This window comes from Staurois parvus, unplaced genomic scaffold (genome assembly GCF_062004578.1).
Source record: "Staurois parvus isolate SC_StPar_1 unplaced genomic scaffold, SC_StPar_1.0 ptg000172l, whole genome shotgun sequence".
Classification (NCBI taxonomy): Eukaryota; Metazoa; Chordata; class Amphibia; order Anura; family Ranidae; genus Staurois; species Staurois parvus.
The window spans coordinates 12,832,657-12,860,330 of NW_028317968.1; the positions used below are offsets into that span (position 1 = coordinate 12,832,657).

A 27,674-nucleotide genomic window follows, 5' to 3' on the forward strand; every position below is an offset into this window, starting at 1 on the left:
TATCAAGGATACAGATCTCAAAAAGTTAAATGGACATAAAAAGATACAATACGTTTACCTGGAAGTAAGCAGAATTCTCCCTTATATGTTGCTCCACACAAAGACACAACTGCTGGACCCACTGCCACTGAGAAACAACTGCTGCACTGTACGCCTAGAGTAAGACCAAAAAAGCAAGAAAAACTGAGACATTTAGAATGGCAAGACTGTGTATAAACTGGACCTATGGAAACAAGATCCTGTCAACCAGAAATGTTTGCTAAATTTTGTAAGGGAATATGAATACAAATATATATATATTTATTTTTTTCCTCCCAGAGGGCATGAACTATGACAAATAGCATGAAGACCAAAAAATAATAGGTGTAACAAAAAATGTTGAGGAATAGTTTTTCACTATGTGAAGTGCCTGTGTTTTCCAGTAGTATGTGCTGTCCAAAGTCATCCTAATGCAATGCAAATACTATTCCATTAAAAAAAAAAAAAAATGTATATCACTTTTTTTTTTTTTTTTTTTTAATAACGAGGTAACAGTTATTCGAGTAGCAAATTAACAATTGAAAAACATTTGTGCACTACTTTTTATCCCACTGATACAATGACACACCCTCTTATAAGAAACAAACTCTAAAAACATGGATTTTAAACTTTGGAAAATTGTGTGAGCTCTGCAAGAAAATGAAAATCTTTACCCCCCAAAAAACTTTCTAAATGGCAACTTTGTGCAACAGAGATACCTGGCCCAATACACTCAAAACCAAGAAGTCTTGCTGTAAAACATCCTCTGCTTTACATATTTTTCCAAAACTACTATTAAATCAGACTAATATCAAAATTATGTAATGTAGATATAATATCCTTTAAGAATATGTAACAGGTTTCCACTTGCAAAATAAAGAAAAACCTTTTATTGCATCACATCGATAATATAGACCACGCACATAAAGAGGAACTAAACTCTTTTAATCACCATTTCTCATCCTTATGCTGCTAGCATTAGAACAGATAGTAAGGTATATTATATTTCCTTGTTTTAAACTTTTTTTTTTACATTTCTTTAGTTGTTTCCTGGTTTCTGGCCTAGGCCAAATGATAACATGCATCCTAGGAGTCTTCATGTGCATTTTTGTTTTTCTTTCTTCTCTGGAAGACAGGAGAAAGGGCCTTCACAGCCAATTCCACCCTCCTGCCTGCATGCCAGAGCTAAGGGCAGATGGATTCCATGGAGTAAATGCTACATGAATCATCTGTCCTTACTGAAGATGGCCACGGCTAAAAATGCTAGGAAGATGTTATTCAAGGCAATTTCTCAACTAAAAAATGCATGAAGACATTTATGGGTGGGCGAGTTGCTTTCAATATTAAAAATTATTTAAATAGTGTTTTCAATTTGTGGTTCTCAGATACAGATTGGTTCTACTTTAACTGTAGCCATACAGATAAAAACACACTCATTGCCAAGTAGCTCTTACACATACCTCCACGGTTTGCTTTGCAGGATGATTTTCGAGGGACAAGAGTTCAGCTGTCTCTTGCAAAGACTGAATCACATCCTGCTTCTGTTCCAGCTCTTCAGTCAGTTCCTAGGAAACAGAAAATCATGGTAGTACTACTACACTATCAGATTTCAAGGCACTGCCAAGCTCAAATTCAAGTCACACAAGACGGTAGGCTGTGACAAATATAACAAATTAAAATATGGCAGCTTAATCATGCAAAGGGATAGTTAACTTGAAAATATGAATTGTTCCACACTAAACTTACAGTAAAGTATTCTTTTTTTGCCTCCATGTTAGAATTTCCATCACTCCAGTCATAAGCCAGCTCCTCTTCTTCCTTCTCATTTAGACAAATAATCTGTGCTGTTGCTCGAGACACAAACCCATAAAGGCTCTCCAAGTGACGTAAGCGGGAACTACTTGTCTCCTACGAACACAGTAGTGATTATTCATTCTTAGGCCATGACAAAAAATCTTATGTGTTTATTAATCAACCCAGTGCATTTGGTAGTGCATATCTGCCATCCTCCTATCTTAAAATTTACAAAAAAAAGGGGGGGGAGTACACAGACTAACAGCATTCTGGATGGAGTCATTCATAGAAAATCAGTGATATTATCTAACAAAACTAAGCACTAATCTACTTTATGTAAACTTGAACCTAAACGTGTTATACCTACATTCCCATACAGTTACAATCAATCAGTACATCAGGAGCTTACCCTTAGTTTGCAGTACTGCATTTCAAGCTTGCTTAAGGTTTCTTTATAACTACTGCGGAAATTTGGAGACATTTTAACCTGTCAAGACAGAAGTCCAAGAGGCGTGAATGTCTGAGCCACTCACTGTTAAATAACAATAAAATTGACAGCCAATAATAAATAGCACCCATAAAAGAAAACAATGCAAGCACTAACTCTCCTTTTAATTATTGCATATGTTCTTTGACAAAATCCTTAAATTGGGTTGTGCAGGTCTACAGGAGTACTTACTAAATCACAATGAGACACTAACCTCATAGCTTCTAGCTTCTCGCAAACTTGAGGTCAGCTCCTCCACACTTGCGTGGACTTGGCGCTGAATTTCCAGCTGTGACTCCACACTGGGAAGATCACTACCCCATTCTGCGCGCTCCAGTTTCAACTGAAAAATGGAGCATTGGTCAGAGAGATGAAAATTACATATATTATTTATATACCACATGAATCTAAGCTCATTCAATCAGAAACTATGTAACCAATGAAATAATTTTCTCTGTAGACTGGTTAACTCACCTGCATTTCTTCCACCCATGCAAGAAGTTCATAGACAAATCTGAGGCTACCCTCATCTTCAGAAGAAGACAGTGCAAGGAGCTCTGCCCTGCTCATTGGTTTTCGAAACCATGATGTGGAAGTAGGTGCTGAAGTATTAAGGGTTTGCTGGTGAGATGTGTTCTTGGATGTGGAAGTTTGTAGATCGGAGTTGAAGAGGTTCCCTCTCCTATACAAATTGGAGTACTCAAGCCTGAGCGTGAGAAGTTCATCCTGAATCCTCAAAACTCTAAATAATAGATAAAACTGATATTCACTGATATTGATCTAACAGTCAAGCAGTCCCTCAGATAGAAAATGAAGGCATGGAATTAAATGAGTCCAACAGTTTTAATGAATGATGCTGATACTACTTTAAAAAGTATTTTTTGTCATTTTCCAGATTTTGTTTGCCTGTGCCAAAAGTCAGAGTCAATGGCAAAGTCCATGGCAACACACCGTCATATTTAAAGACTAGCAAGCTATCAGGATGAAATGATTAAAGTAGCAAGATTATATATATATTTTTAAAGCATGCTCAGCAATCCCAATGGATATGAAGCCAAACATTAACACAGTAATGAAATGCAAAAAAAGTACAACATTGCCCTATTTGATACTTGGTATCTGCAGGGCCAACAAGGGGGCCAGAAAAGATACTTATTGATATTCTGGCCCCCATGCTGGTCCCACCCACAGTAGGAATAAATTTGCATTGTTTCCATGGCACCATATGGTGCTGCAGGGCTCTGAAACGTGTAGCCACACACCTCTGCATCCAGTCCAGTGCTCCTGTGCGTTGCAGCCTGGATCCTGGGATTGCTTGGCTCATCTGAAAGTGGCACACAACCTTGCTCACGGCCACAATAGCAGTTCGACCATCCTCCCAGTAGGCTCCCCTGAAGCAGTGTTTTACATGATGGAGACATGCTTTGCCATTGCAGTGAAAAGTGAGTTGCCAATTGTCTGTTAATAAATTTGTGTCTACACTACTGCACATAGTCTGATATCCTCTGCATTTCCATTTCTTTTGACTGGTAAGACCAAACTACAAGCCAACTTTAAACATGTGTCCTTATCAAAAACATATAGCAATTCCAGTATCCACTGTTTTTAGAATCATGATACATTTAATCAGGGATGTTCCGGGCACCGAGCAAAAGGTTTTGTTCTACATTTAGCCCTGCTGCGGCCTACTCCAGCACTGGCAGAAGTTGAACACAGAGAAGCCCGGCTTCTAGCACAGCAGCACAAAACCCTCATTGCTCTGCACATGACAGCAGAGGAGAGGGCGGGGGAGTGGTGTTTTTCTTCAATGTGGTTGCTGTTCTGAGCGAGTTCACGGACTCATGTCTCCTATGAAACATCCCTTTTTAAATCATAATGTATTGTATTATAGCCTGTCGTAGCCCCGCACTCTACTGTAGCTAATAATCTTCTGCAATGAAAAGCCAGCACTTTGTTTTGCTTCTCTTTCCGAAAGAAGTGCATACATACTTTCCTGACTTCTTCCTATTGCCTGTCAGTCCTGGGACACTGAGCCCCCTCCAGTCCCTGCAGCATACTGCTGTGAGCTCTGCTCCTCTGCTGTTCCCCACCTGAAATGGACATCTCCAGGAATCTCCCTGACCAAGTGCACTGTGGTGTATGACATGCAACATGTGCAGTACAGTCACATAGGTCACTCACACACAGCATCACCCCCCACCCCACTTATCCCCAATGTCCCCTCTCCCCGCCCCATTTATCCCAAATGCCCCCCTCTCCTCCACTTATCCCCAATGTTCCTCCTCTCCCTCCACTAATCCCCAATGTCCCCCCTCCCCCCACTTATCTCCAGTGTCCCCCTCTTCTCCCACTAAACCCAAATGTCCTCCCTCTCCCCCTCACGTATCCCAAATGTCCACCTTCCTCTCCCACTTACCCCCAATGTCCACCCTCCTCTCCCACTTACCCCCAATGTCCACCCTCCTCTCCCACTTACCCCCAATGTCCACCCTCCTCTCTCACTTACCCCCAATGTCCACCCTCCTCTCTCACTTATCCCCAATGTCCACCCTCCTCTCCCACTTATCCCCAATGTCCACCCTCTCCCCAACACTTATCCCCAATTTTCACCCTTCTCTCCCACTTATCCCCAATGCCCACCTATCCCAAATGTCCCCCCCCCCACCTATCCCAAATGTCCTCTTCTGCCCCACATCTCCAATTTCCTCCTCTCTACCCACTAAACCCCAATGCCCCCCCCCCCCACACTTATCCCCAGTGTTCCCCCTCCTCTCCCACTTATTATCTCCAATGTCCCTTCTCTCCTCCCACTTCTCCCCATGCCCCCCTCTTCTCCCACTTATCCAAAATGTCCCCCTCTTCTCCCACTTATCCAAAATGTCCCCCTCTTCTCCCACTTATCCAAAATGTCCCCCTCTTCTCCCACTTATCCAAAATGTCCCCCTCTTCTCCCACTTATCCAAAATGTCCCCCTCTTCTCCCACTTATCCCAGATGATTCTCCTCCCCCTCCCCTAATCCTCAATGTCCCCCCTCTCCCCCACATTAGAAATTAGCACATTGCCCCCTCACCCCATTTAACACCAATGCCTCATTAACTTGGCACCATTGTCATCCCCCATCAACCTTAGCACTAATGCCCCCTCTCCCCACTTAGCACTGCACTCCTACTGTAAGTTGTAGCTGCTCTTCTGCAGCAGCCCCTCTCTCTGATACTCTGTAGGTGGGGGAGAGACGATTTGGGGGTGGGAGGAGGGGTCTGTACTAGAAGGGGGGGCTGTAAACTGTCTTGTGAGATATCCAATCCTCAGCCCTGCACGCAGCGCACTCATGAACCCTGCACGTAGCACACTCATGAACTCTGCACTCTGTACGCAGTGCACTCATGAACTCTGCACTCTGTACGCAGTGCTCTCCTAAACTCTGCACACAGTTCACTCCTGAGCTCTTCACTCTATACGCAGAGGACTCCTGAACCCTGTACGCAGAGGACTCCTGAACCCTGTACGCAGAGGACTCCTGAACCCTGTACGCAGAGGACTCCTGAACCCTGTACGCAGAGGACTCCTGAACCCTGTACGCAGAGGACTCCTGAACCCTGTACGCAGAGGACTCCTGAACCCTGTACGCAGAGGACTCCTGAACCCTGTACGCAGAGGACTCCTGAACCCTGTACGCAGCGCACTCCTGAACCCTGTACGCAGCGCACTCCTGAACCCTGTACGCAGCGCACTCCTGAACCCTGTACGCAGCGCACTCCTGAACCCTGTACGCAGCGCACTCCTGAACCCTGTACGCAGCGCACTCCTGAACCCTGTACGCAGCGCACTCCTGAACCCTGTACGCAGCGCACTCCTGAACCCTGTACGCAGCGCACTCCTGAACCCTGTACGCAGCGCACTCCTGAACCCTGTACGCAGCGCACTCCTGAACCCTGTACGCAGCGCACTCCTGAACCCTGTACGCAGCGGACTCCTGAACCCTGTACGCAGAGGACTCCTGAACCCTGTACGCAGAGGACTCCTGAACCCTGTACGCAGAGGACTCCTGAACCCTGTACGCAGAGGACTCCTGAACCCTGTACGCAGCGCACTCCTGAACCCTGTACGCAGCGCACTCCTGAACCCTGTACGCTGCGCACTCCTGAACCCTGTACGCAGCGCACTCCTGAACCCTGTACGCAGCGCACTCCTGAACCCTGTACGCAGCGCACTCCTGAACCCTGTACGCAGCGCACTCCTGAACCCTGTACGCAGCGCACTCCTGAACCCTGTACGCAGCGCACTCCTGAACCCTGTACGCAGCGCACTCCTGAACCCTGCCCTGTGCAGTAGTACTGGTATTTAACAACGCTCCATTAGGACCCTCCCACTGTTGGACAATGTTCCTGCACCTATTTTCTGAGAAAAAAAGCCCTGGGGAGCTGTTCAATCCCATCCCACTGGACACCTGATCAACCATTCAGGTGTCCCACTGGACACCTGATCAGCTCAGAAGCAGAACCATTCTGTCTGCCTCTGATACAGAAAACAAGTAAGCAACAAGCATACATCACCCCGGTTTCCCTGGCGTCATTTATAAAAATGGAAAGCATTTGATCACCTGATTTTGGTGTGATCAAATACTTTTAAGGGCAGAGGAGGGATCTGGGGTCTTATTGACCCCAGATCTCTCCATAAGGCGTACCGGTTACTGCCAAACTGCTGTCACAAGGGATGTTTAAAAATATATATAACGTTTGGGAGTTCTTGGAAAATTTCTGCAAAACTAAAAAACATTAAAAGTTTAAGTCACCATAAAGCCTGTTTTCGTTTTTAAATTTCCCAGACATTCCTAAAAGCACCTCTGCCTAATAAGAAACATCAACCCTTCATATTTTCCATTCTGGGAAAAAACATTTTTTTATTATCAGGACAAGTATTTCGTCATGAGCGACAAGTAGATTGGGACCCCAATTTAGTCCCTTGGACAAGAAGGTTTTAAAAAAAATTTCCACACCCCTGATTTATCAATGCATGAAAAACAGTTCATGCATATTATTGCAAGGACCTATGGGCTTGGCTTTCAAGACAGCCAAAAAAGAACTAAGAACTCAGTATACTAATGTCAGGCCAATCAAGAAATGATTTCCAAGAAGTCACTACAGGCCATTGTACTCTTGCCCTTCTTTTTTAAAAAGACCACTACTAATAAAACTGAGCAACACACAAAAGATATGCAAAGACATCTTTTTTGATGCCCTGGCTTCAGGGAAGAGTGCATATACCACTCTCTCGGTTTATTGCTATGTGAGAAGAAAAACAATTGTGATGCATCACCAAAGCCATATGACACTGCACATTTAGTAATAATTTCCTAATTAATACTGAAGGTGATTAAAAAAAATCTCAGAATACTGGGAGACTCCTTCTATGACAGGGGTCTTGAATTAAAATTTACGGAGGTCTGATCAGCAAAATTTCCTTCCAGCAGAAGTCCGAATCTAGTTAGCGATATAACACATCACAGTGCCCCGGTACATTATCATCTTTAGCGTACCTTTCACACTATAGTCCCCTCTACAAAAGACCCACAAAAAGAAGATACAGCACCTCAATGGCTAATGAACAGGATATATTTATTGGACGTAAAAAATGACAATGCACATCCCATACATTCCCGCCCTAAAACCGGCCCCCACCCCCAAAGAAAAAACCTCCAGAACGCACAGCTCCACCCCAACAATATCCCCCTCCACACACCCTCAACCCCGACAGCACAGTCCCCTCTTTAAAGAAGTCTCACAATGTCCTCAGTTCCCCTTCCCATCAGAGCGCCCCCTAACACAACGTAGCACCCCCTAACATAACACAATGCCCCTTTTTAATGCAAGTTTTCCCCTGCATAGTCCTATGGTACCTTAGGCAGAGCAGAGGCTCTAATTCTGCTGGGCTGTCCTCTCCAGCCCGCCACCAATGTCATCCTCATAGCGGGTGGGGGTGGAAGGAGCTGCAGATCGGGACTGAGGGGCGGGAGCTGCCCAAGTTATTATGTTAACAAGTGGGCGATTGCTTGGCTTGTTAAAATGAAAAGACTCCCGCTTTCTGTCTGGAGCTGCAGAGAGTGGAAGTCTTTACATATTAACAAGCTGGGTAATCACCAGCTCCCACCCCTCAGTCCCGATCTGCAGCTCCTCACACCCTGCCCACTGAGAGGATGACATCGGTGGCGGAGTAAGAGGCCAGGAAGAGGACAACCAGTCGCGGCACTGGCACTGCTGCAGTCCAGACAGGACTGTCCCTCGGTCTGGTTCCGTACTGCGGTCTGCTATTTAGTGACCACTGTTCTATAGGAAAGGTTACAAGGACAAAACCATAAATACAAGCATAAACACTGCCCAGAAAACCTAAAGAGAAAATCTCCTCCAACATAAGGAGCTGAAAAAAAACAAAAAAAAAACAAAATAACCATGTACTTCTAGTAACCACATACAATCCAGCACTAGAAGGGATAAGAAAGATAATCAATGATTTGCAACCCATAACATAGGATGAAAGACTGAAAGAAATATTCCAACAATCCCCAATGCTGGCTTTACGGCAACCACCCAACCTAAAATATAAACTAATCAGCAGGAAACATCATTCTGACTATGAAGTCACAAATAAAGGAACCAAGTTCTGGAACAAAAAACACTGCAGCCAAATCAATCCATCAAAAAGTGCCACACATACAAAAGGAACCTAGAATTTCCCAGAATCATACAGCTGTACTTCCTGTAATGTGGTGTACCTTGTCTAATGCAAAAAAATTAACAAAGGATCTTATGTTGGCAAAACAGGAAAGAAATTACAAACAAGGAAGAATTTACACAACATTAAAGAACATAAGGAGGATGATTTCTGCACACCTATGAGACATCACTTCTCATAACCAGAACACATTATGGAAGACATAAATGTTCTAATATTTAAGGGGAACTTCAAAATTACTCATGAAAGGAAAACTTTTGAAAGAAGAATAATAATTCTATTTGACACAAAATATAGTGGACTAAAGGTGGACCTCGGTTTTCTAAATCACTATCCAACAGTTTTATGATCAGTATCACCTCTGTGACCATTGTACCCCCTTCCCAGTCTATAGCCCTCTCTCCTTATTTCACTAACCAAGTTTAATTACCATTCCTGTGTATGTTTGTGCTTTTTTTCCCCTAAGAGATCGTCTTACTTAACATTCTGCTAAAACTTTGTGTACTAGTACTGCTTGGACCTTCAAGCTTGTCCTGAAAATTTGGATGTTTGCATTAAAAAAAAAAAAAAAATGCATCAGACAGTACCCAAATGTCTACTTAATACTCAAACTCCTAACACTCAGCTAAAACAACTCACTTATCGTGTATTACCTGAAAGCTAGTTCCTCCACCTGGAAGTATTTCTCATCTCTCAGGATCTGCACATCTGCCTGCAGCTGTCGCAGAAGACCTTCACTCTCTTGAAGGAAATGTAGAACCTCTTCTTCTTGCTGAGTTCTCTGGCCACATTCAACATTAGCAGCATCCTGAAAAATTTCAAAACACCACCTTAGGACATAGCAGAAAAGGTACATATTAACCTTACATCCGAAAGGAAAATTAAAGTGGTTTTAAAGACTGAAGGTTTTTTTTTTTTTTACCTTCGTGCTTTCTATGCATAAAAAGGTAAAAAATCTTCTGTGTGCTGCTCCCCCCAGAGCCCAAAAATACCCCCTCCCCAAATCCACACCAGAGCCCACTCTCAATCCAGCGATGTGCAGGGGTGCCTTGGCTGTCCTGTATCTCTCGCTTCTCACGAGAAGCCAATGGCTCCCACTGCTGTCAATCACAGTCAGTGAGCCAATCAGGAGAGAGCAGGGGGGTGGGTGAGCCGTGGCTCTATGTGTCTTATGGACGCATAGAGCAGGGCTCGGGAGCAAGCATGCACCAGTGCCCCCATAGCAAGCGCCTTGCTATTGGGGGCACTGATATAGGGGGAAAAGCCAGGAGCGCCGGCAGAGGACATGGAAAAAAGAGGGTCAGGGATTCTCTGTGCAAAACCATTGTTAGAAAAAAACAAAAAACTTTAAACTAATCTGGGCCATAAAAAAAACAGAATGAATAAAAATTGCTAAACACTAGAGGTGTCAGAAACACTGTTCAGGACTGCAATGGTTTACCAACAAATAAAATAACAGTCATTTTCATAATTTTATATAACATTATATAAAACAAGATTGTACCTGAGGCCAACACGCAAAATACATAATAAAGCAGTGAAATAAATTTTATATATATATATATGTATATGAGAAACAATGTAATTACCCTCACGTGACTGAGCCTTTCCAGTAAATTATATACTATTTAATCCTGAATCTAAAGCAATATTTAAATGTATAAATCTAGGTGCAAGAGCTACAGTATAAACTGCAGTGACTTGGTCACTTACCGATTGTAATGTATTCCTCGCTAGCGTCAGCTTCTCCTCACAAGTCAAGCAACCATTCTGGATCTTGTTCGCAATGTGCAGGAGCAGTTCAAGTCTGCAGATGTAGAAGAACAATCCATTATTGCTTAGTGTACAGATAAAAAAAAGAAAAAAATCTATAATCACTAAAGAAAACCTACCTCTCTACTGCTGGTCGTAGGACCTTCTCCCTTTCCAGCATAGATAGTATGAGTTTTCCCCACAGTTCCTCCACATCATTGGGATGAAAGGATGGCGGGAGCTTGATTCGGCCAAATTCAATCCAAGTCTTACATAGGTAACAAAGTGAAAATACAAATTACTAAGTATTATTCACGTGAAAGATCCACTCTGTTTGTAAAATGAAGATGCGTGCTAAAGGGCATTTTCTTTCTACCTGTACTGCTTTTGCATTAAAGGACAATATGCCCAATAATAAAAATTCAGTGTCTGGCAGAGAGGTAAACAAGCTGTCAGCTTTTTGTACCACTCCAGGGCTCTGTTAAAGTGGCTGTAAAGCCAGATCCTTTTTTGGTGCCTTAATGCATAACCCCCTGGCTTTTATCAAACAGGCATGCTGGAAAACCAGCATCCGATCAGCACTTCAGCCTGCTGGGTTGAAAAAAAAAAACAAAAAACAAACAAACATACTCCCAGCGTGTACCCCGTGTAACTTGACAATGATTCTCTCTGTTGGAGTATCACAAACAAGAAGTCAAAGCCTTACTCTGTCTGCAATGCTCCACCAATAACCAAAATATCAATATTGGGTGGACTGCCTTCTTAATTCTAAACTGCCCCTCAGGAGAGCAGAAGTCAGCTGGCTTAGAGTCCACTGAACCCTGCATGGACTTAACTTATGAGTGAACACAGGAATCTGTCCATAGGCCAGAGTAAAAGACAGCATGGAACATTTGTTAAAGTGCAATCTAAAACATTCGTAACGGTAGACATATTTATCTCTACAGGGTTCAATGTGCTCTAAAAAAGTGTCAATGAGTAATATAATCACTTGATCACTAAAACACACTAATGAGCACATTACAAAATGTGCAGAACTAAAACAGAAAAAAGTAGGATAACATGAATAATTACAATTAAGTAGAAAAAATAATCTTCTAGGTACAAGAGAGACCATGAAAATGACAGGAAACGTCAGCAGCTGAAGAGCTAACAGACAAGAAATCTAACATTTACAATCTAAAACATTTACCTGTAACATCTGATATATCTTCTGTATTTGGGCTTTCTCTAGCTCTTTTGTAGGAATTTCAGTTTCTTTTACATGTACATACTGATTATAAAGTGCCTATAAAGAAAAAATAAATGAAATATGTGATTGTGTACGGTGTTCCGAGGCATACCTTTCCCCTGTATAATGGCCAGTGTCATCCAAATTACCTTTAGTTCCACAGGGTTCTGCGGGAATGATTTGTCAGACATCAGTAGTACATGCTGTCGGATCCACTGTGTAAGGGACATAACTCTTTCCTGGTATTCCAGCCAGCGAGAATCCACTTCCTACAAACAGAAAGCAAAGCACAGGTATAAGCAGCTAACCACCAATCGCCTTTCTAAATAACATCAAGGTCAAAGATGTGCAGCAAAACACAGCATCCATTCAGCATTAAATTTTCAGGTTTTTATTCTAATCAGCCAAATAAAATTGATCTGAGATTAGCTGCCCTTAGTGCATTGGTTTCTCAGTACTTATTTCATGATGAGAACTCACAGTGGCACCGATCCCCTCTCCTCCTTCCGGGACTTTGGGAAAGGCATCATATATAGAAGAGACATACGTGATCACAGACTTCTCATCTGGTGAATCTACATCAACATCTAAAAGACAGGATATAAGAAGAATAAATAAATAAGTACAACCATCTTCTACCCATAAACGTGCAGAGGATGCACTACAGCTGCACATACCTTCGGCATCTAATAATCTAGTGACACCCAGGTTCTCTGCAATTTCAAATGCTTGCTCGAGGTTCTCCCGGTTACTCTGAATTTCTACTTTCTGCATGTCTACAAGGTCAGGTCTGAAGGCAAGGGCACAAAGGTTAGAACTCTTCTTTACAGTAAGTAGCACATAGAAATACCATAAAAAGATTCACCTACCTATACCGGTGTATAATGGCATTGAACATTTTGCCATCACTCCAGCAGGAAGTAAAGTTGGTGCACTTCACCCCAACATATCCCGCCGTCACCTTCTGCGTCCATAGGAGCAGCTTCTCCTTGGCAGACATATCTCCTGACTCCCCGCTAACATAAATATCAGAGATCTACAGACAGAGATCACAAACCTTATCAGTTCTGTAACACTGCTCCATCTTTCCTCACACCGCATAAATTAAAGTGTGAGATTTCACACCAACTACATGTTCTGAATATGTGCTGAGATCATTTCCAGAAAACCTGCCCCAGAAATTAGTTTACTACTGCATACTTCTTAACAGAAAACATTTTGAAACAAATTCATTCAACAACCAACCCTAGTAAATGAAAATCATGTCTGACAATGCATTTCTGTGTACTGTTCCAGAATATTAAATGGCAATGTACAATAAAAGGAGGCTATGACGAACAGGAGAGTGCTCTGAGAAATCCCACCTTCTCTGACTGTGACAGGGGCTCACTGCAGTATCCGGAAGATGAAAGGTCAGGTCCCCAGGACTGTGTGCTGGGTATTGCTTTTGGAGTTTTAACCTTTCCTTGGGAAGACAATCTGAGGTCATTTTCTGCACTACAGACGGTCCTGATGCTGAGAGCATTTTCCAGAGCTCCTTCACTGACAGGAATAAGAACAGCTCTGCTATTCCCGGCACAGTCAAATTCCACCATGGTGCTGATTGATCGCTGCTTGTGGTCTGCCGGGTTGTCCACTATACGAGCTATAACTGTGGTTCCTGCTGGTGGAGATTCCGGAGTAGGTAAAGGAGTCAGTAGCTGAGCTCTGTGTATAATCCCATGCAATGTCTCTCTCACCTGGAGTACTCTCCCCCCTTCTTCCTCATCCTCCTGTATAGTGTGTGAGCTTCCAGCATCTTCAATAGGTGCAGGTGTATTGCTAAATAAATCCTGGGTGTCTAGGTTTTCCACATTCTCTGGACCCATTTCATCCCTTTCTTCAGCCTGGTCTTTTTTCTTTCTCCTGAAACGTCTTTTTTTTTTCACAGACTGGGGCTCCTTCTCTGTCCCTGGTCTCGATTCCTTTGGCTTCCGAACACAGCTGACAGAATTCCCCATGTCTCCAGTGCATTTATACAGCATTGACAATGCTGGCATTCAAAAAGCAAGAGAGCTCACAGCATCACCTTCTGCTTGCAATTTACACATGTTCACACAGTCTCCTCTCTCATCCCAGCAACTGATGCATGCCTAAGACAGACATCTTACAGACTGAGACATCTCCCTGCATCTCTCTGCAGTGTTCAGATCACAGGCACCTTACATCAAGCATACAGCTGATTGGATGCGGCTTTCTCTGTATTAGTGAGGTAGCTAAACCCCACCCAGCATGGGTTGAGGAGGGGGAGAAATGGCTCAGGAGGGAGGGGAGTAAAGAGCATTGTGCAAAAAAGCCAAAGATGCTACGTGAATCTTATACAAAGAACCTTGGATGCATACACAAAAACTTCAAGTATGAAGGGACTAAACATATTCTCATGCTGAATAATTAAATGCATTTTATCTATGGAGTTTGTTCATGTCTTTTAAAAGTCTATAGATTTTTATTATAGGATGATAAAATCTACTTAAGACATAAAAATAATAAAACAGTGGAATAGTTTTACAGGGAAAAATACTAAAAATCGTGAGAAAGAAAAAAGTGTCTATCCTTTCTCTGAAAGACCCAGAACATATATAGGTTTTATTTTGTATTTAACACACATAATTGCAAATTCTGTTCTGTTTCCGGAAATGTATTAATCTCCAGCATGCTAATGCAGAGACAAGCTCGCCATTTATACCAGTGTCTGCTAACAAATATTAAATTACAATGCCCCTACCAAAGTCAAACAAGCAAATTTTAGGGCTGGTTTATGCAGAAGCCAATACAATCACCAGCATTAAATCCCATGCCTGTCTCAGCACATTCAAAAGATCTAATGAGGCTGCACTGGTGCCAGTCACCAAGAATCCCAATAAACTGTGGCTATTGAAGAACAATTTGTTCCTCATATTCACTGACAGGCTCAATGAACATGTAAACTGATTCACAAATAACACAAACTGAACATGCAGACTTGTTCTATGGTGACCATACAATATATGAATCACAATTGTTTGGATTCCTAAACTGCATTATTCATTACACTTCACAAAGACCTGCATGCATATATTTAGGGGTAAAGAAATTGACAACGTGCATTGGCTATATGATTCTACTCTATCACACATCATTACCCATCATCATGCTACTTTGTATCCAAAAAGCTTCATCCACAGAACATTGGAAATCTACATGGTAGAACTCTGAGAATGTATGAGCAGAGGACCAAATGGCATTCTTACACCACAGAGCTACAGAGGCCTAGTGCCAAAATATTCAGGAAACTCCAACTGATCTGGTGGAAGGAGAAATAAAAACACGGGGAGATTTGTCCTTGCCAGTGTAAGCTCTAATGATCAGATTTCTTATCCACGCAGCAATGGTGGAAGGAATGGTGGTAAATGGTGGAAGCAGGGTGTTCCTTGTGAGGTTTGAGGAAAGGACAAACAGGGAATGTCTGATTTAATTATAGCTTTGAGGCAGACTCTAATGACTCTGACTGCATCTAGACAATGAAAAGATTTCCTTTGGATGCTTTGGGGCAGGACATAAGGATAACAGGATGATATCCTCAATGGTGGAAGACTGATACCACCTTGGGAAAAAAGGATGGTCTTTAGAAAGAAAGATCAAAGCCAGAGGTCTTTGAAAGAGGACAGACAAGGCTGAAGCCTGTCTTTTAGCGTCTTTAAAGTGATACTAAAGTCTTGTTTGTTTAAAAAAAAAAAATGTCATACTTACCTGCTCTGTGCAGTGGTTTTGCACAGAGCAGCCCGGATCCTCCTCTTCTCGGGTCTACCACCAGCGTTCCTGGCCCCTCCCTCCTGTTGGGTGCCCCCATAGCAAGCAGCTTGCTATAGGGCACCCAAGCAGGCCCATTCACGAGCTGCAGCTCTGCGTGTCCATTCACATACAGAGGAGCGACTTGGCCCCGCTGCCGCCTCCTCCTCACGGGCTCACTGGTTGTGACAGATAGCAGTGGGAGCCAATGGCTGCTGCCTCGGCCAATCAGAAGTGAGTGTCCCCAGAGAACTGAGGCTCTCATGGACATTGCTCAATCAGGATGGGGCTGGGGGGGGCTGCTACACACAGAAGGTGTTTTTAGCTTCATACATACAATGTGTGAAGGTTAAAAACCTTGAGACTTTAGAACCACTTTAAGGCCACCTTCTGGTCAAGGCCTGATTGTAGGAAGGCCAGTAATCTCTGGAATTGAAGTTGCCTATGTTCACACCAGGCAAAGAAGGATTTTCTAGGTACAATAATAGACCCTCCTAAAACTTGCTTTTAGTAAGGTAAGAATAACAGACTCAGAGACTTCTATCTTTTAGGACCTGAGCTTCAGAAGCCATGCCGTTAAATCCAGAGACTGTGAAGCAAGATGGTAAAAGAGAGCCTTGAAAGAGCAGATCTTGCTTGTTGGGAAGAGGCAAGGGATTATGTGCTAGATGTATGTGTACCAGGTTCTTCAAAGCCAATTTGATTTTCCTCTCTTATGCTTTCTTTCTGAGCAGACAAGGCAGAATTCATACTGGAAGGAAGGAGAGTCCAGGATATCTATATCCGAAGTCCCCAATTCTGCCATATCAAATTGAAGATGTCTCAGTTTGAGTCCATTACCCTTGATCCAGGCAGTGGCAGCTATGGAAGTCTGCTTTCCAGTTTTTGCACTCCTGGGATGTGGACTGCAGATATCCCTGGAGAACGAGTTTCTGCTTATGAAATTACCAGACTTGCTATCTTTAAGGATAAATTCACCTTTTAACAAAAAATAACAAATGCAACATTTTTTTGCAGGTAAAAAAATGTGCATTTATTTTTGCTTGTGGAGCCTCTAAAGCATTGCACCAGCGATCAGCACATCACTAGAGCCATGCAATTCTCCCCCTGAGCCGTCATTATATCTGCTTGCTGGTACATTCCATATGGGCAAGCAGATACTTACTCACAGGATGGCTCAATGATCTACCAAGGCACTATGGAGCACCGTGGTAGTTCACTGAAAACTACAAGCTGACAGCCGCAAAGGCCAATGGCTCCTGCTGCTCTCAGTGAAGCCTGTGAAAGAAGTACAGCATTGTTGTCGGCGGGGACCGTGATGAATCAGGAGGGGTGTCAGGTAAGTATTTAGGGGCAAGGGAGGTGAAGAAGAGCTAAAAAAAAAGTTTTGCCTTTATAATCATTTTGAGCCAAGATTTTGGGTGAAGTGAAAATTCTGTTTGGAATGATCCAATCATCATAGACTGCACACATTAAATCTGTTAATGAAAAGAGAGGTTTTGAAAGATTTTGCAGGTTTCTTAATACTCAAAGGGGCATGGCGAAACAGAAGAGAATCAAGCTGCACAATGCAAAGACTCTTGTGGATAGCAGCAATGAGCCTTTTCGCATTAGCAAGAATGTTACATGAAGCTCCCTCTTCAATATAGCAGCATACTGGGGAAGATACCTCTTCTGCAGCTTATTCCAATACTGCCGTGGGGTTCTCATCATTCCCTTCTTTCTGTGTCTGCCTCGTCTATGGCATGTTTGTTGGAATCTGACTGACTGGTAGATAAATGGGAGTAGGAAAAGAGGTGTGGCGTTTTTCAGCCCACAGCAAAGGGCCCTAAAGCCATTATATGCCCAAGGAATTAAGATAATAAGGCTGTGAGAAATAGGCTGTTTGTTGAGTGCCTGAAAAAGAGCTAAATATGCAGACATCGGTATTAGAGTCAGCTCCTGCTCCAATGCAAAGGGTGCAATATCATTAAGATTGAGTGTTGTGCAGGCCTTTGGCAGAGAAAATTTTCTACCTGTGGTTTCGCAATAGTTACATGTAAGGGTATTCCCCTGTAGAGTATTCACAGATTTGGGTGTGGAATAAAGGGTAAGCATATGTGTAAGGAAAATGCCATCTTGTAGTGAATTCCTAAGGCAAAAGGGTGGGACGAAGTGTACCTTTTATGGGCTCTAGGCAGAAATGGCAGTGAAATATGTGACCTTTGGTCACTTTGTCATTCACCTGAGAGTGACCTCTTGAGTGATTTTTAGCACTAAAAGTGAAAAGTCTACACTATAATACAATTCAAATATTGCCCCGGTCTTCTTCAGTAACAGATAGAAGCATACAGATCCTGTTTTAGCTGTTCATGACGCTGGACTGCATATAAAAGGCTTTGCCTGTCAGAGTGGGCATACCCCTTTAGGGGTCTCAGGAACTAGGTTCCATGGGGTTGGACCACTGCCCTGGACCTGTATAGCACTCTCTGGGTGACTACTTCAGCACGAAGTGCTAAGGTGAGTGCCCATGCAGGATCAAGTGCCTGAAGCAGCTTTACAGGCTGTCCCCACAGTATGGGGTCCAGATACATCTTCCAAGGTTTACCAAGGTTGTGTTGATCCAGATGCACTGCTCATATATGTGGCATTAGAAGGCAGTGAGCAATTGAAGAATTTGAAAATGAAACAGTAATATAATAAAGTGGTTTAAGCTAAGATTTCTCAGCGAAGGAGAAGAGATCCATCACTTTAGGACAAAAAACCAAGGACTCACAGAGTGCGGTAGGGTCATAGGGGAGGCAGCCACGGGGTGTGTAAAGGGCTATAACCCAGGGTCTATGAATACTTTGCCTGTACACTGTACTGTACGTTTATGGTAAAAACCTACAGCAAACTCCATGGTTCACCAACAGAGTGATCCTTTCATCCAAGTATATAAATAGTAGTAGACCAAAAACGCTTAAGACTCAACGCCTTTCCTGCAAAAAAACATTCTGTTCACTGGGTCCCCATTAAACTAGCACCATGATCATCTTTTTGGGCTGGCTACAGCCACTCTGAGCTGCACTTATGTATACACACTACTACCATATTAGACATGTTGTAAAATTAAAAAAAAAAAAAAACTTTGCGTCACTAAAAATGATTTTTGGATAAAGTGCTTTAGAAATTTGTTTAAAAATTATTCCATAAGTTAGTATTCAGATAAGGTTTTGGTGCTCTACACTGACAGATACACAGAGCTTTATGCAGAAAAATGACTGACTGCAAAAAGCTCTCAAAAATAAAAACATATTGTTACTAATAAATATAATTGATCAGATTTTCTGCAGAATAACCTTGTTAAAAATGGCATGAATTCTAAGACAATGCATGCTCAGCAAAAAATGTGGCTTCCAGTGTTTGACCCCCAGCAATATATTATACAAGGATTCTGTGACCTTCAGCAGTCTATAGTAGCCATTCTGTGGATGAGAGAAAAAACCAATCCAGCAGAGAAATGTATAAACAATAGCAGATCATTTACTTACAGTGGTTCTAAAAGTCAAGTAATTTTTCCCTTAATGCATTCCCCGCAATAAGGTAAAAAATGTCCCTGTAGCAGTATCACCCCCTCAGCCCCCTAAACAGTGATCCAGCACTGTGCCCATCTGTAGCAGCTCTTTCATCTCTTCCTGCATTTACAGGACAGAGAAACAGCAGTGGGAGCCATTGGCTTCTGCTGCTGTCAACCAAACCCTGTGAGCAGAGAACAGGGGGCGGAGCCAAGCTGCAGGCATCTATGGCCACACACAGCCTGGCTTGGGAGCAAGTCCGTTCCATAAGAAGCAGCCTGCTATGGTGGTACACACTGAAGAGGAGGTTTGGGGCCACACTATGCAATGGAATTATGCGTTATTTACTAAAGATATAGGAAAATAAAAAAAACGTAGTAACTGCTTTATCAATACAAAAGACATTGAAGGTCATCCTTTGTTTTTATAGAATGCAAATTCTAAGCAATTATTTAATTAACAAGAATCATCAAGCTAAACTGTCTCCTTAAAAAAACTACTATAGTATACACAATCATCGGCAAGAAGAATCTGGAATTCAGGTGAGTGCAGCTCAAACATCACAACACTTTATCCAGTCATTTTACTAATGTTGTGTTACACTAGCCTATTTTACAATAATCTCTAAAAATAATGCCTAGCACTGAACAAATACCAATGGCCAGGCAGCCAATGCATTAGAAATAAACAATAGCCAACACTGGTTTACTATTGCGGTCTAAGAAAACCTTTGCTCACTGACCCTTTAAACTGCCTGATGGTTCTGCCACTCTCCGCTAGCATTTGAATTCTGCAATAAAGCATATGTCAAGCCCAAAACAATATTTTTTTTTCTAGTTTTAGATAGAATGAGGAAGAATCAGAACAACCCCTGTCATGTTTATAATGCTATCCAGGGTTCTATTAGAGATATTTACCCTCACTTTCTATCCTACTGACAATGGTTTCACCAGACAGGAAGTGAGGGACGAATTATAGTAGGGATATCACGATGGAGGGAACCGTGTTATGTGAGGTACCCCAAAAAAGTAATTTTACAGGCAAGTCAAAAATCCTGCTATCCTCATTGACACAGGAAAGTTAATTTGTAGAATATTGGGATGCTCAAAAGCAATCTCACGAGGGGCATGCAACAGCAAAGGCGAACAGGCCAAACAGGAATTATCCTCTTAAAAGGACAAGTGGAGGAATAACTGGGAAAGCCTCTACAGGGCCGCCTGTAGGACTTTCCAAGGCCAGCATCCACAGAGGCCTGAACTGCCACCTAGTAAAACTTAAGCGAGAATGTACGAGCAGAAGACCACGTGGCCGCTTTACAGATCTGGGAAACCAAGACCTGATGTTGAAAAGCAACAACACTTTTGGTGGCGTGCACTGATACTTCTGGTGAAGGCCCACAGGAAAGGTGGAACTCTACCATTTCAGGTCATACACCTAAATAATGATCTGTTGCATCCACCTAGCAATTGTGGATCCAGAGAGATAGGACACCAAACCACCAACTTCTGATGACATATAAGAGATCGAGGTGGTGCCGGAGTCCTTTGAGAGTGTATTGGAGCCATCTAGTGGTGTGAGATGACAGTGACAGAGGTCTGCCTCCTCTTGTAAGGATTTTGCGCACTTGAAGGTGGTGGAGCACTTGGAGAGTCACTATTCTCTTGGATGAAAAAATTTCACAGCACCAGTTTGGGACATTTAATTTTTTGTTGCACTTTTAGATATTTATTGGTTCAAGCTCTATTGCACTTTACTCACCTTTGCGTGGTATATGAAATTTACTCATTCACTCAGTATTTATTTCATTGTATATGTGTTTATGAATTGGTATATTTTTTCCTTTTTTGTCACAAGATACGTATCAATGGATCATACTGTTTTACATATTTATTCTGATTCACTTTGCACAATAGGTTTATCTTTATAATTCATTCATGATTGGATTCATGATCACATTTAAGGAGACAGTGCATCCATTTTTATTATAAATTTTGTATATCTCCGTGCAGCGGTCTTTGAAGATGAGTGTTTGACAATACAATAGTGGATTTTGAATCAGAATGTACTTTGCAAGGCCCTGGCCATCGGACTGAGAGAATCTATCTTTCTAATAGAGGTTGTGGATTTTAGACTCCGATAAATCTGACATCTAGACAATGAAAAGCAATCTCTCTGGGGTGCTTAAAGGCTAAGTTCACCTTTTTTATTCTAAAATCCAGATCCCGTGTGTACCAATATACCATTATTGTGCCTCAGTTGTAGAAAAATTAAAACAAGGCCTTACCTTAGCCCTTGCTGTATTTCTTAGAAAACGTCATCACTTGCTGGTATGTAGATTTAGGATAGAGAAGCCAGTAAGACACAGGAAGGAATTTACCAGCTGACCTCATTAGCGTATGCATCCTGCACGGACCTCATTAGCGCGTGTGCACACAAATCTCTCCACACGTGCATTTGCCTAGCGTCCCTTCAGACAAGACCAAGCCACATGCTAAACTCCCTGGGGTCGCATGCAGACCACGGGACACTGATTTACCTGGACTATGGAATAGGAGGACATACCTGAACAATAGATTCAATCTGTGTCAAATCAGACAGGCCCTTGTACTACATAGTGGATGGGGGATCTAAAGGAGATTGTGCAATCAGGTTGTATAGAAAGTGGGTGGGAGATAGTATTGTAACGAGGGAGGTGTGGTCCAAAGTGGTGAAAACACCCTAACACACCCTCTTTTGTGATGAAACAAGGAAGTGAAGGCTTCAGGGAGATGGCCTACAGGAAGTGAATTCTGAGAGATGATCTAAAGCAGTGGTTCTCAACCTGTGGGTCGCGACCCCTTTGGGGGTCGAACGACCCTTTCACAGGGGTCCCCTAAGACCATCAGAAAACACATATTTCCGATGTGTAAAGAGCAGCTACTGTGTAGAAAGCAGCTGCTGTGTTGAAAGCAGCTACTCTGTTAAAAGCAGCTACTCTGTTAAAAGCAGCTACTCTGTTAAAAGCAGCTACTCTGTTAAAAGCAGCTACTCTGTTAAAAGCAGCTACTCTGTTAAAAGCAGCTACTCTGTTAAAAGCAGCTACTCTGTTAAAAGCAGCTACTGTGTTGAAAGCAGCAGTATTGGAGGTAAAACGACACTCATGAATTATAATTACTGGGTAAATTATTTTATGGTTGGGGGTCACCACAACATGAGGAACTGTATTAAAGGGTCACGGCATTAGGAAGGTTGAGAACCACTGATCTAAAGGAAGTGATGGAATCTGAAAATCATATAAAAAAATTCAGATAAACTGACAAGATTTTAAACCTCCTGTGAATAAGGTAAGTGAGAGAAAAGCACATTGAGATGGCTGGGCTAGAAATGACATTGGAAAACGCTTCTATTTATTATGAAAAGATAAATTCTGACCGAAAAGGTGAATTTATCCTTTGGAAGCAGGGGACAAAGAGGGAAGGACCATGTCTTCCTTAAGGTGGAAATGGGATACCACCTTAGGCAGAAAGGTAGTCTTGGGTGCAAGACTAATTTGCTTTTGTAAAGAATCAGGAAGGGACCCTTACATGACAGAGCCACTAGTTCTGAGACACGTCAAACAGATGCAAAAGACACTAAGAAGGCCTTTTTGCAGGAAACCTAGTTCATCCAAAATTAGGATCCCAAGGAAGCACAGAGCAATGTAAGGGATGTCTAATTCAAGAAACACCTTGAATGAGGGTTTTTACAAAGGAAAATGAAACCAAAGGTTTTTGGAACAAATTGGACAATAAAGTGGTTGTAAAGGCTGAAGGTTTTCTATGCATGAAGGTAAAAAACCTTCTGTATGTAGCAGCTCCCTCAATACTTACCTGTGCCTCATCGCAATCCAGCGATGTGAATGACAGCCTCTGCTGCCCTGGGTCTCTGCCTCCTTATGGGCTGAGGCAGCAACATGGAGCGATTGGCTCCAGCTGCTGTCAATCACAGTCAGTCAGCCAATGAGGAGCGAGGGGGTGGGGCCACACCACGGCTCCATGTGTGAATGGACACACGGAGCAGCAGGTGCCCCCATAGCAAGCTGCTTGCTGTGGGGGTACCAGACAGAAAGGAGGAGCCAGAAGAGCCTGCGGGGGACCCGAGAAGAGAAAGATCCAGGCTGCTCTGTGCAAAACCACTTCAAACAGTAGGTAAGTATAGACATGTTTGTTATTAAGGAGAAAAAAAATGTACCTTTAGAATCGCTTTAAGACTAATTTTGGTTAAGTCCTGGTTGTAGGAAGGCCAGAATATCTCTGATTGAAATGCTTGTACTTACATCAGGTAAAGTAGGATTTTAAGGTATGATAGTACATTTTTCTGGAAATAGTTTTTTTTGGCTTTAATGTAGGATTGAGAGAATTAGAGACACCCCATGTCCCTCAATATCTGGGCTTCAACATCCATGTCACTAAAGCCAAATCATGAAAAGCAGAATAGAACAGAGGGCTCATTTCTGACATAGGAAATTGAAGATGTCAGGATGAAAGGCCCATTCCCGTGGTCCAGGTGATGGCTAAGGCAATCTGCCTTTAAATTATCCACTCTTAGAATGTGAATAGCAGAAAAGGCTAGACATTGTTCACTGCCCAGAAGATGATCAGACATACTTCCATTAAGGTTGCCCAAGGGGAATACCCTTGGTAAAGGTAATCCCTTACGGGGTACTCACCAAATAGGGTACAGAAATGGGGTAAACATGTCCATGATGGAGACTGCAGCAACCCAGTTGCAGACCATCCTGTAGTGAAGTCTTCATGGCAAAAGAGCTGTAGGAAGTGCCTATGTACCTTATAAAGGGCTCTAGTTGGAAGTGGCAGTAATAATTTGACCATGGTGTGATGTAGCTCCTTCGTCATCCTCCTGAGACTACACTCTGAACGGTGGAATTTTACTGGAATGTTTGAAATGTCTAACAATACTCAAGTGAACAAATTTCAAATACATAATTGTGCTGAGGTGAGCACCCAAAGAAGGATACAGTGCCTGAAGGTACAGTCCCCAAGGGTATACATAGGTTGCATATCTTCTATTGTTAAATTAGGAGAAGGTGAGGAGTGGATTGATGAGTTGATAGAATAATCAGAGGTAAACTAATAAAACTAGTGAAGAAAATGATCTATGCATATCACCAGAGGACACTAGCAAAAAATGAGTTCTCACGGAGTGAGGTAGGATTATGAGGTTTGCCCAGGAAGTGTGTACCGCAAAGCTTTGTGTCCAATTACCTAAAAAGCTACCAGCCTAGAAAGTCCAGCTTGTGTTTTGTACTACTGTACGATTAAGTTTAGTCCATCTAATCTCGATTCCCCAACTGCCAAATCCACCATGCCTGCAAGGCCCACAGGGGGGTGCAATACTCACAATCCTGAGCACTAGCACCAATATAGGGAAAGGAGTGGCCTCCCAGGGTCACACTACCTGGAAGCTCAGCATCCCCATTCACATCATGACCCGTGCTGTAGCAGCTCTGCAATATACCTCCTTCTTGGTTGGTGCCCTCTGTGAAAAGGGCTGATTCCAGTATGGCACCTGCACATGTCCAGTGTAGTCTTCCAACTGCGCCTGCAGGATGGAGCGGAGTCACTGGGCCAAAGCAGCACAATAGGTAGTGCATTCTGCTGGCATTGGGACCGGACAATGGGAGGACTCAGTACCCATTCTGCAACTGAACATGGAGGTACGTGAATGCCCTGTAGCACCAACAGGGTGTACACAGTACCTTTTAATGAGGGAACCTGCAGCTCACAGACACTGTAGGGAAAACTCAGTCTGTGCGATTAGTCATGCAATAACAAACAAAACAGAGGGCACACTGGCCTAGTGCATTATCCTTAAAATATGGCTTTAATGTATAAAATGGTACGTATTATACTCACAAAATGAACTAAAGTAGATGTTCATCTCATGAAAGCAGCACAATACATTCCATAAAATATCATGACATGACAGAATGATGGAATCTCAACAGGTTGATGCGTTTCAAGGACTTATCCTCTTCCTCAGAGGGCACTCAACAGATTGATGCGTTTTGAGGACTTTTCTTCTTCTTCAGAGGGCTCTGAGAAAGAGGATAAGTCCTTGAAACATGTCAGTCTGTTGAGATTCCATTGCTCGGTCACATGATGTTTTACATATTGTACTGTGCTGCTTTTAAGAGATGAACATGTACTTTAGTCCATTTTGTGAGTATAATACTTACCATTTTATACATTAAAGCCATATTTTAAGGATAATGCACTAGGCCTGTGCACCCTCTGTTTGTTACTGCAGTGCCTCTAGATTCCCCCAGTCTTTTGAGGGCAGCAAGGCGAGTGCACCCCATGAGGGCTAAGACATGACTGCAGTCTACTAACCTTTTTTGGCCTACTCTCTAAGCGCAGGAATATTAAAGGTTTCCGGTTCTGTGCTATTAGTCCCACTAACCACCTGGAGGTAAGGAGACAACACAAGGGGTATTTACAACACATGTAGAAGAGCAGGGAACTGGCTCAATCTCCAACTTCTCCTGGACAGGCAAACCCCGTAAGGTTTTACAGAGATTGGGCTTTGCTGCAGCAGGCCATAGCTATGGACCTGTAAAGCAACTCACCAACTATTTTATTTATTTCAGGTACTTAAATAGCGCTGTCAATTTACGCCACGCATTACATAGATATTACATTCACATCAGTCCCTAACCCTCAAGGGGTGTACAATCTAAGGTCCCTAACTTACATTCATACATACACATATTGGGGCCAATTTAGACAGGATCCAATTAACCTACCAACATGTCTTTGGAGTTTGGGAGGAAACAAGAGTACCCGGTGGAAACCCACGCAGGGACAGGGAGAAAATGCCAACTCCAGGCAGCTGGTGCCGTGGCTGGGATTCGAACCAATGACCCTAGTACTGCCAGGTGGAAGTGCTAACCATTTAGCCACTGTGCTGCCCCACTAACTCTCAGATGCAACCATTTGCCAAAGTGAGCTCCACACTCAGGATCCAGTGCCAACACAGCTTATCGGCCTTTCCTGTTCTTCCATCATGGTGTGGGTAGTGATATAAAACCATTGATACGGTCTGATCCAGAAAACTGCCCCTTCTATAGAGCACTGAGGCTCAGTAGAGAAGCACAGTTAAAAGTATAACTATGTGCATTAAAGCAAAAAGAGACAGGTCCATCACCTAGGAGCACTAGCAACAAAATGAGACAATGTTGGGAAAAGTAGTGGTTATGCTGGGCAGTGTCAAGCTTTGCGATTTGCCAATGTCCAATCATCTGGTGGTGGAGCATAACCCAATAGTCTAAGGATTAACGCTCCTATGTCCTGTGATGTAGGTTAAAGGAAAAAAGTGAGGTCTCATGGAGCAGTGTAGAATTATAGAGGTATGAACAAGGGGGCATGTACAAAAGCTGTACTATCTGTGTGTTGCTGATGTAGATTTTACCTCACTTCCTGTCGGCTAAAATGTTGGCACACTACAATTACTACCATTTCCCAATATCTGTTAAAATGCACTATTAAATACAGAAACACCATATTGCTGCAGTTTATATTTGAGCCCACATTGCTTTGATTAAATTCCAAATTTTACCAACACAGAAGTTTAAGTAAATAAAAATCATAATAAAACAATCTGCATGCTCTGACAATTCACTTACCTGAAAGTGAAGGATTATGGTCCATATCAGCCCAAGGGTGAGTTTTGGGTTCCCGTCCGTGATATCGTCATTCCGGATATTGACCAATTTCACCTATGCACAAACAACATGTAGAATGGTATTTTCTGCAAGATATTGCAGACCCTATTTAAATAACTTACTGCTGTCTTCTTTTTTTTTAATTCAGAGCTATTGCACAACAATGTTAATAAGGATGCTGTTTACTACATGGTTTTAAAGCTAAGAACTAAAGTACTAAAGTTTCCTTTTTTGTTATTACAATCTCTGCTACGTATTTGAAAATCACGTGCATGCAAATCTACAGATACATCTCTTTGCTTTTTTCCAACAACTGAAAATATGCTGTGCAGGTGCTACAGGAGGATTCTGTAATTTCTTTGGCTGCTGGGTTGAGCTTCATTGGTAGGAAATCCAAGAGGTCATGCACTTTTCACCACCTCTTCCCCATTAGTGATGGGTTTGGTTTGGAGCAGGTGAACTTTACTGAAGTTCAGATGCAGAATCCAGATATAGACAAGATAACATTTGATCAATGATGCCTATTGTATCCCCATGTCATCAATGGCCAAATATGGTCATGTCCATCGTTTGTCAAAGACATTACCTAGGTTCCATACCACATTCCATATTTAGCT

At 42.6% G+C, this 27,674-nt stretch overlaps 1 protein-coding gene across 19 annotated transcripts in view; it reads right to left on the reverse strand.

The window, feature by feature from the left end:
• MACF1 (microtubule actin crosslinking factor 1) overlaps nucleotides 1–27,674 on the reverse strand; it is a 402,996-nt gene that overhangs the window by 210,152 nt on the left and 165,170 nt on the right. For 9 of the 19 annotated variants that reach the window (XM_089676708.1, XM_089676721.1, XM_089676720.1 and 6 more), the window contains 15 exons: nucleotides 27,019–27,111; nucleotides 12,882–13,048; nucleotides 12,690–12,802; nucleotides 12,493–12,599; nucleotides 12,162–12,281; nucleotides 11,974–12,069; nucleotides 10,922–11,049; nucleotides 10,743–10,836; nucleotides 9,683–9,837; nucleotides 2,774–3,041; nucleotides 2,514–2,642; nucleotides 2,222–2,299; nucleotides 1,765–1,926; nucleotides 1,479–1,583; nucleotides 59–154 (listed from right to left, as the gene is read on the reverse strand). In XM_089676708.1, coding sequence (XP_089532834.1) covers nucleotides 59–154; nucleotides 1,479–1,583; nucleotides 1,765–1,926; nucleotides 2,222–2,299; nucleotides 2,514–2,642; nucleotides 2,774–3,041; nucleotides 9,683–9,837; nucleotides 10,743–10,836; nucleotides 10,922–11,049; nucleotides 11,974–12,069; nucleotides 12,162–12,281; nucleotides 12,493–12,599; nucleotides 12,690–12,802; nucleotides 12,882–13,048; nucleotides 27,019–27,111 — 1,911 coding nt within the window. Of the gene's footprint in view, nucleotides 1–58; nucleotides 155–1,478; nucleotides 1,584–1,764; nucleotides 1,927–2,221; nucleotides 2,300–2,513; nucleotides 2,643–2,773; nucleotides 3,042–9,682; nucleotides 9,838–10,742; nucleotides 10,837–10,921; nucleotides 11,050–11,973; nucleotides 12,070–12,161; nucleotides 12,282–12,492; nucleotides 12,600–12,689; nucleotides 12,803–12,881; nucleotides 13,049–13,376; nucleotides 14,134–27,018; nucleotides 27,112–27,674 lie in introns of those variants that run through there. The other 10 variants (XM_089676712.1, XM_089676706.1, XM_089676705.1 and 7 more) reach the window with 5 other exon arrangements.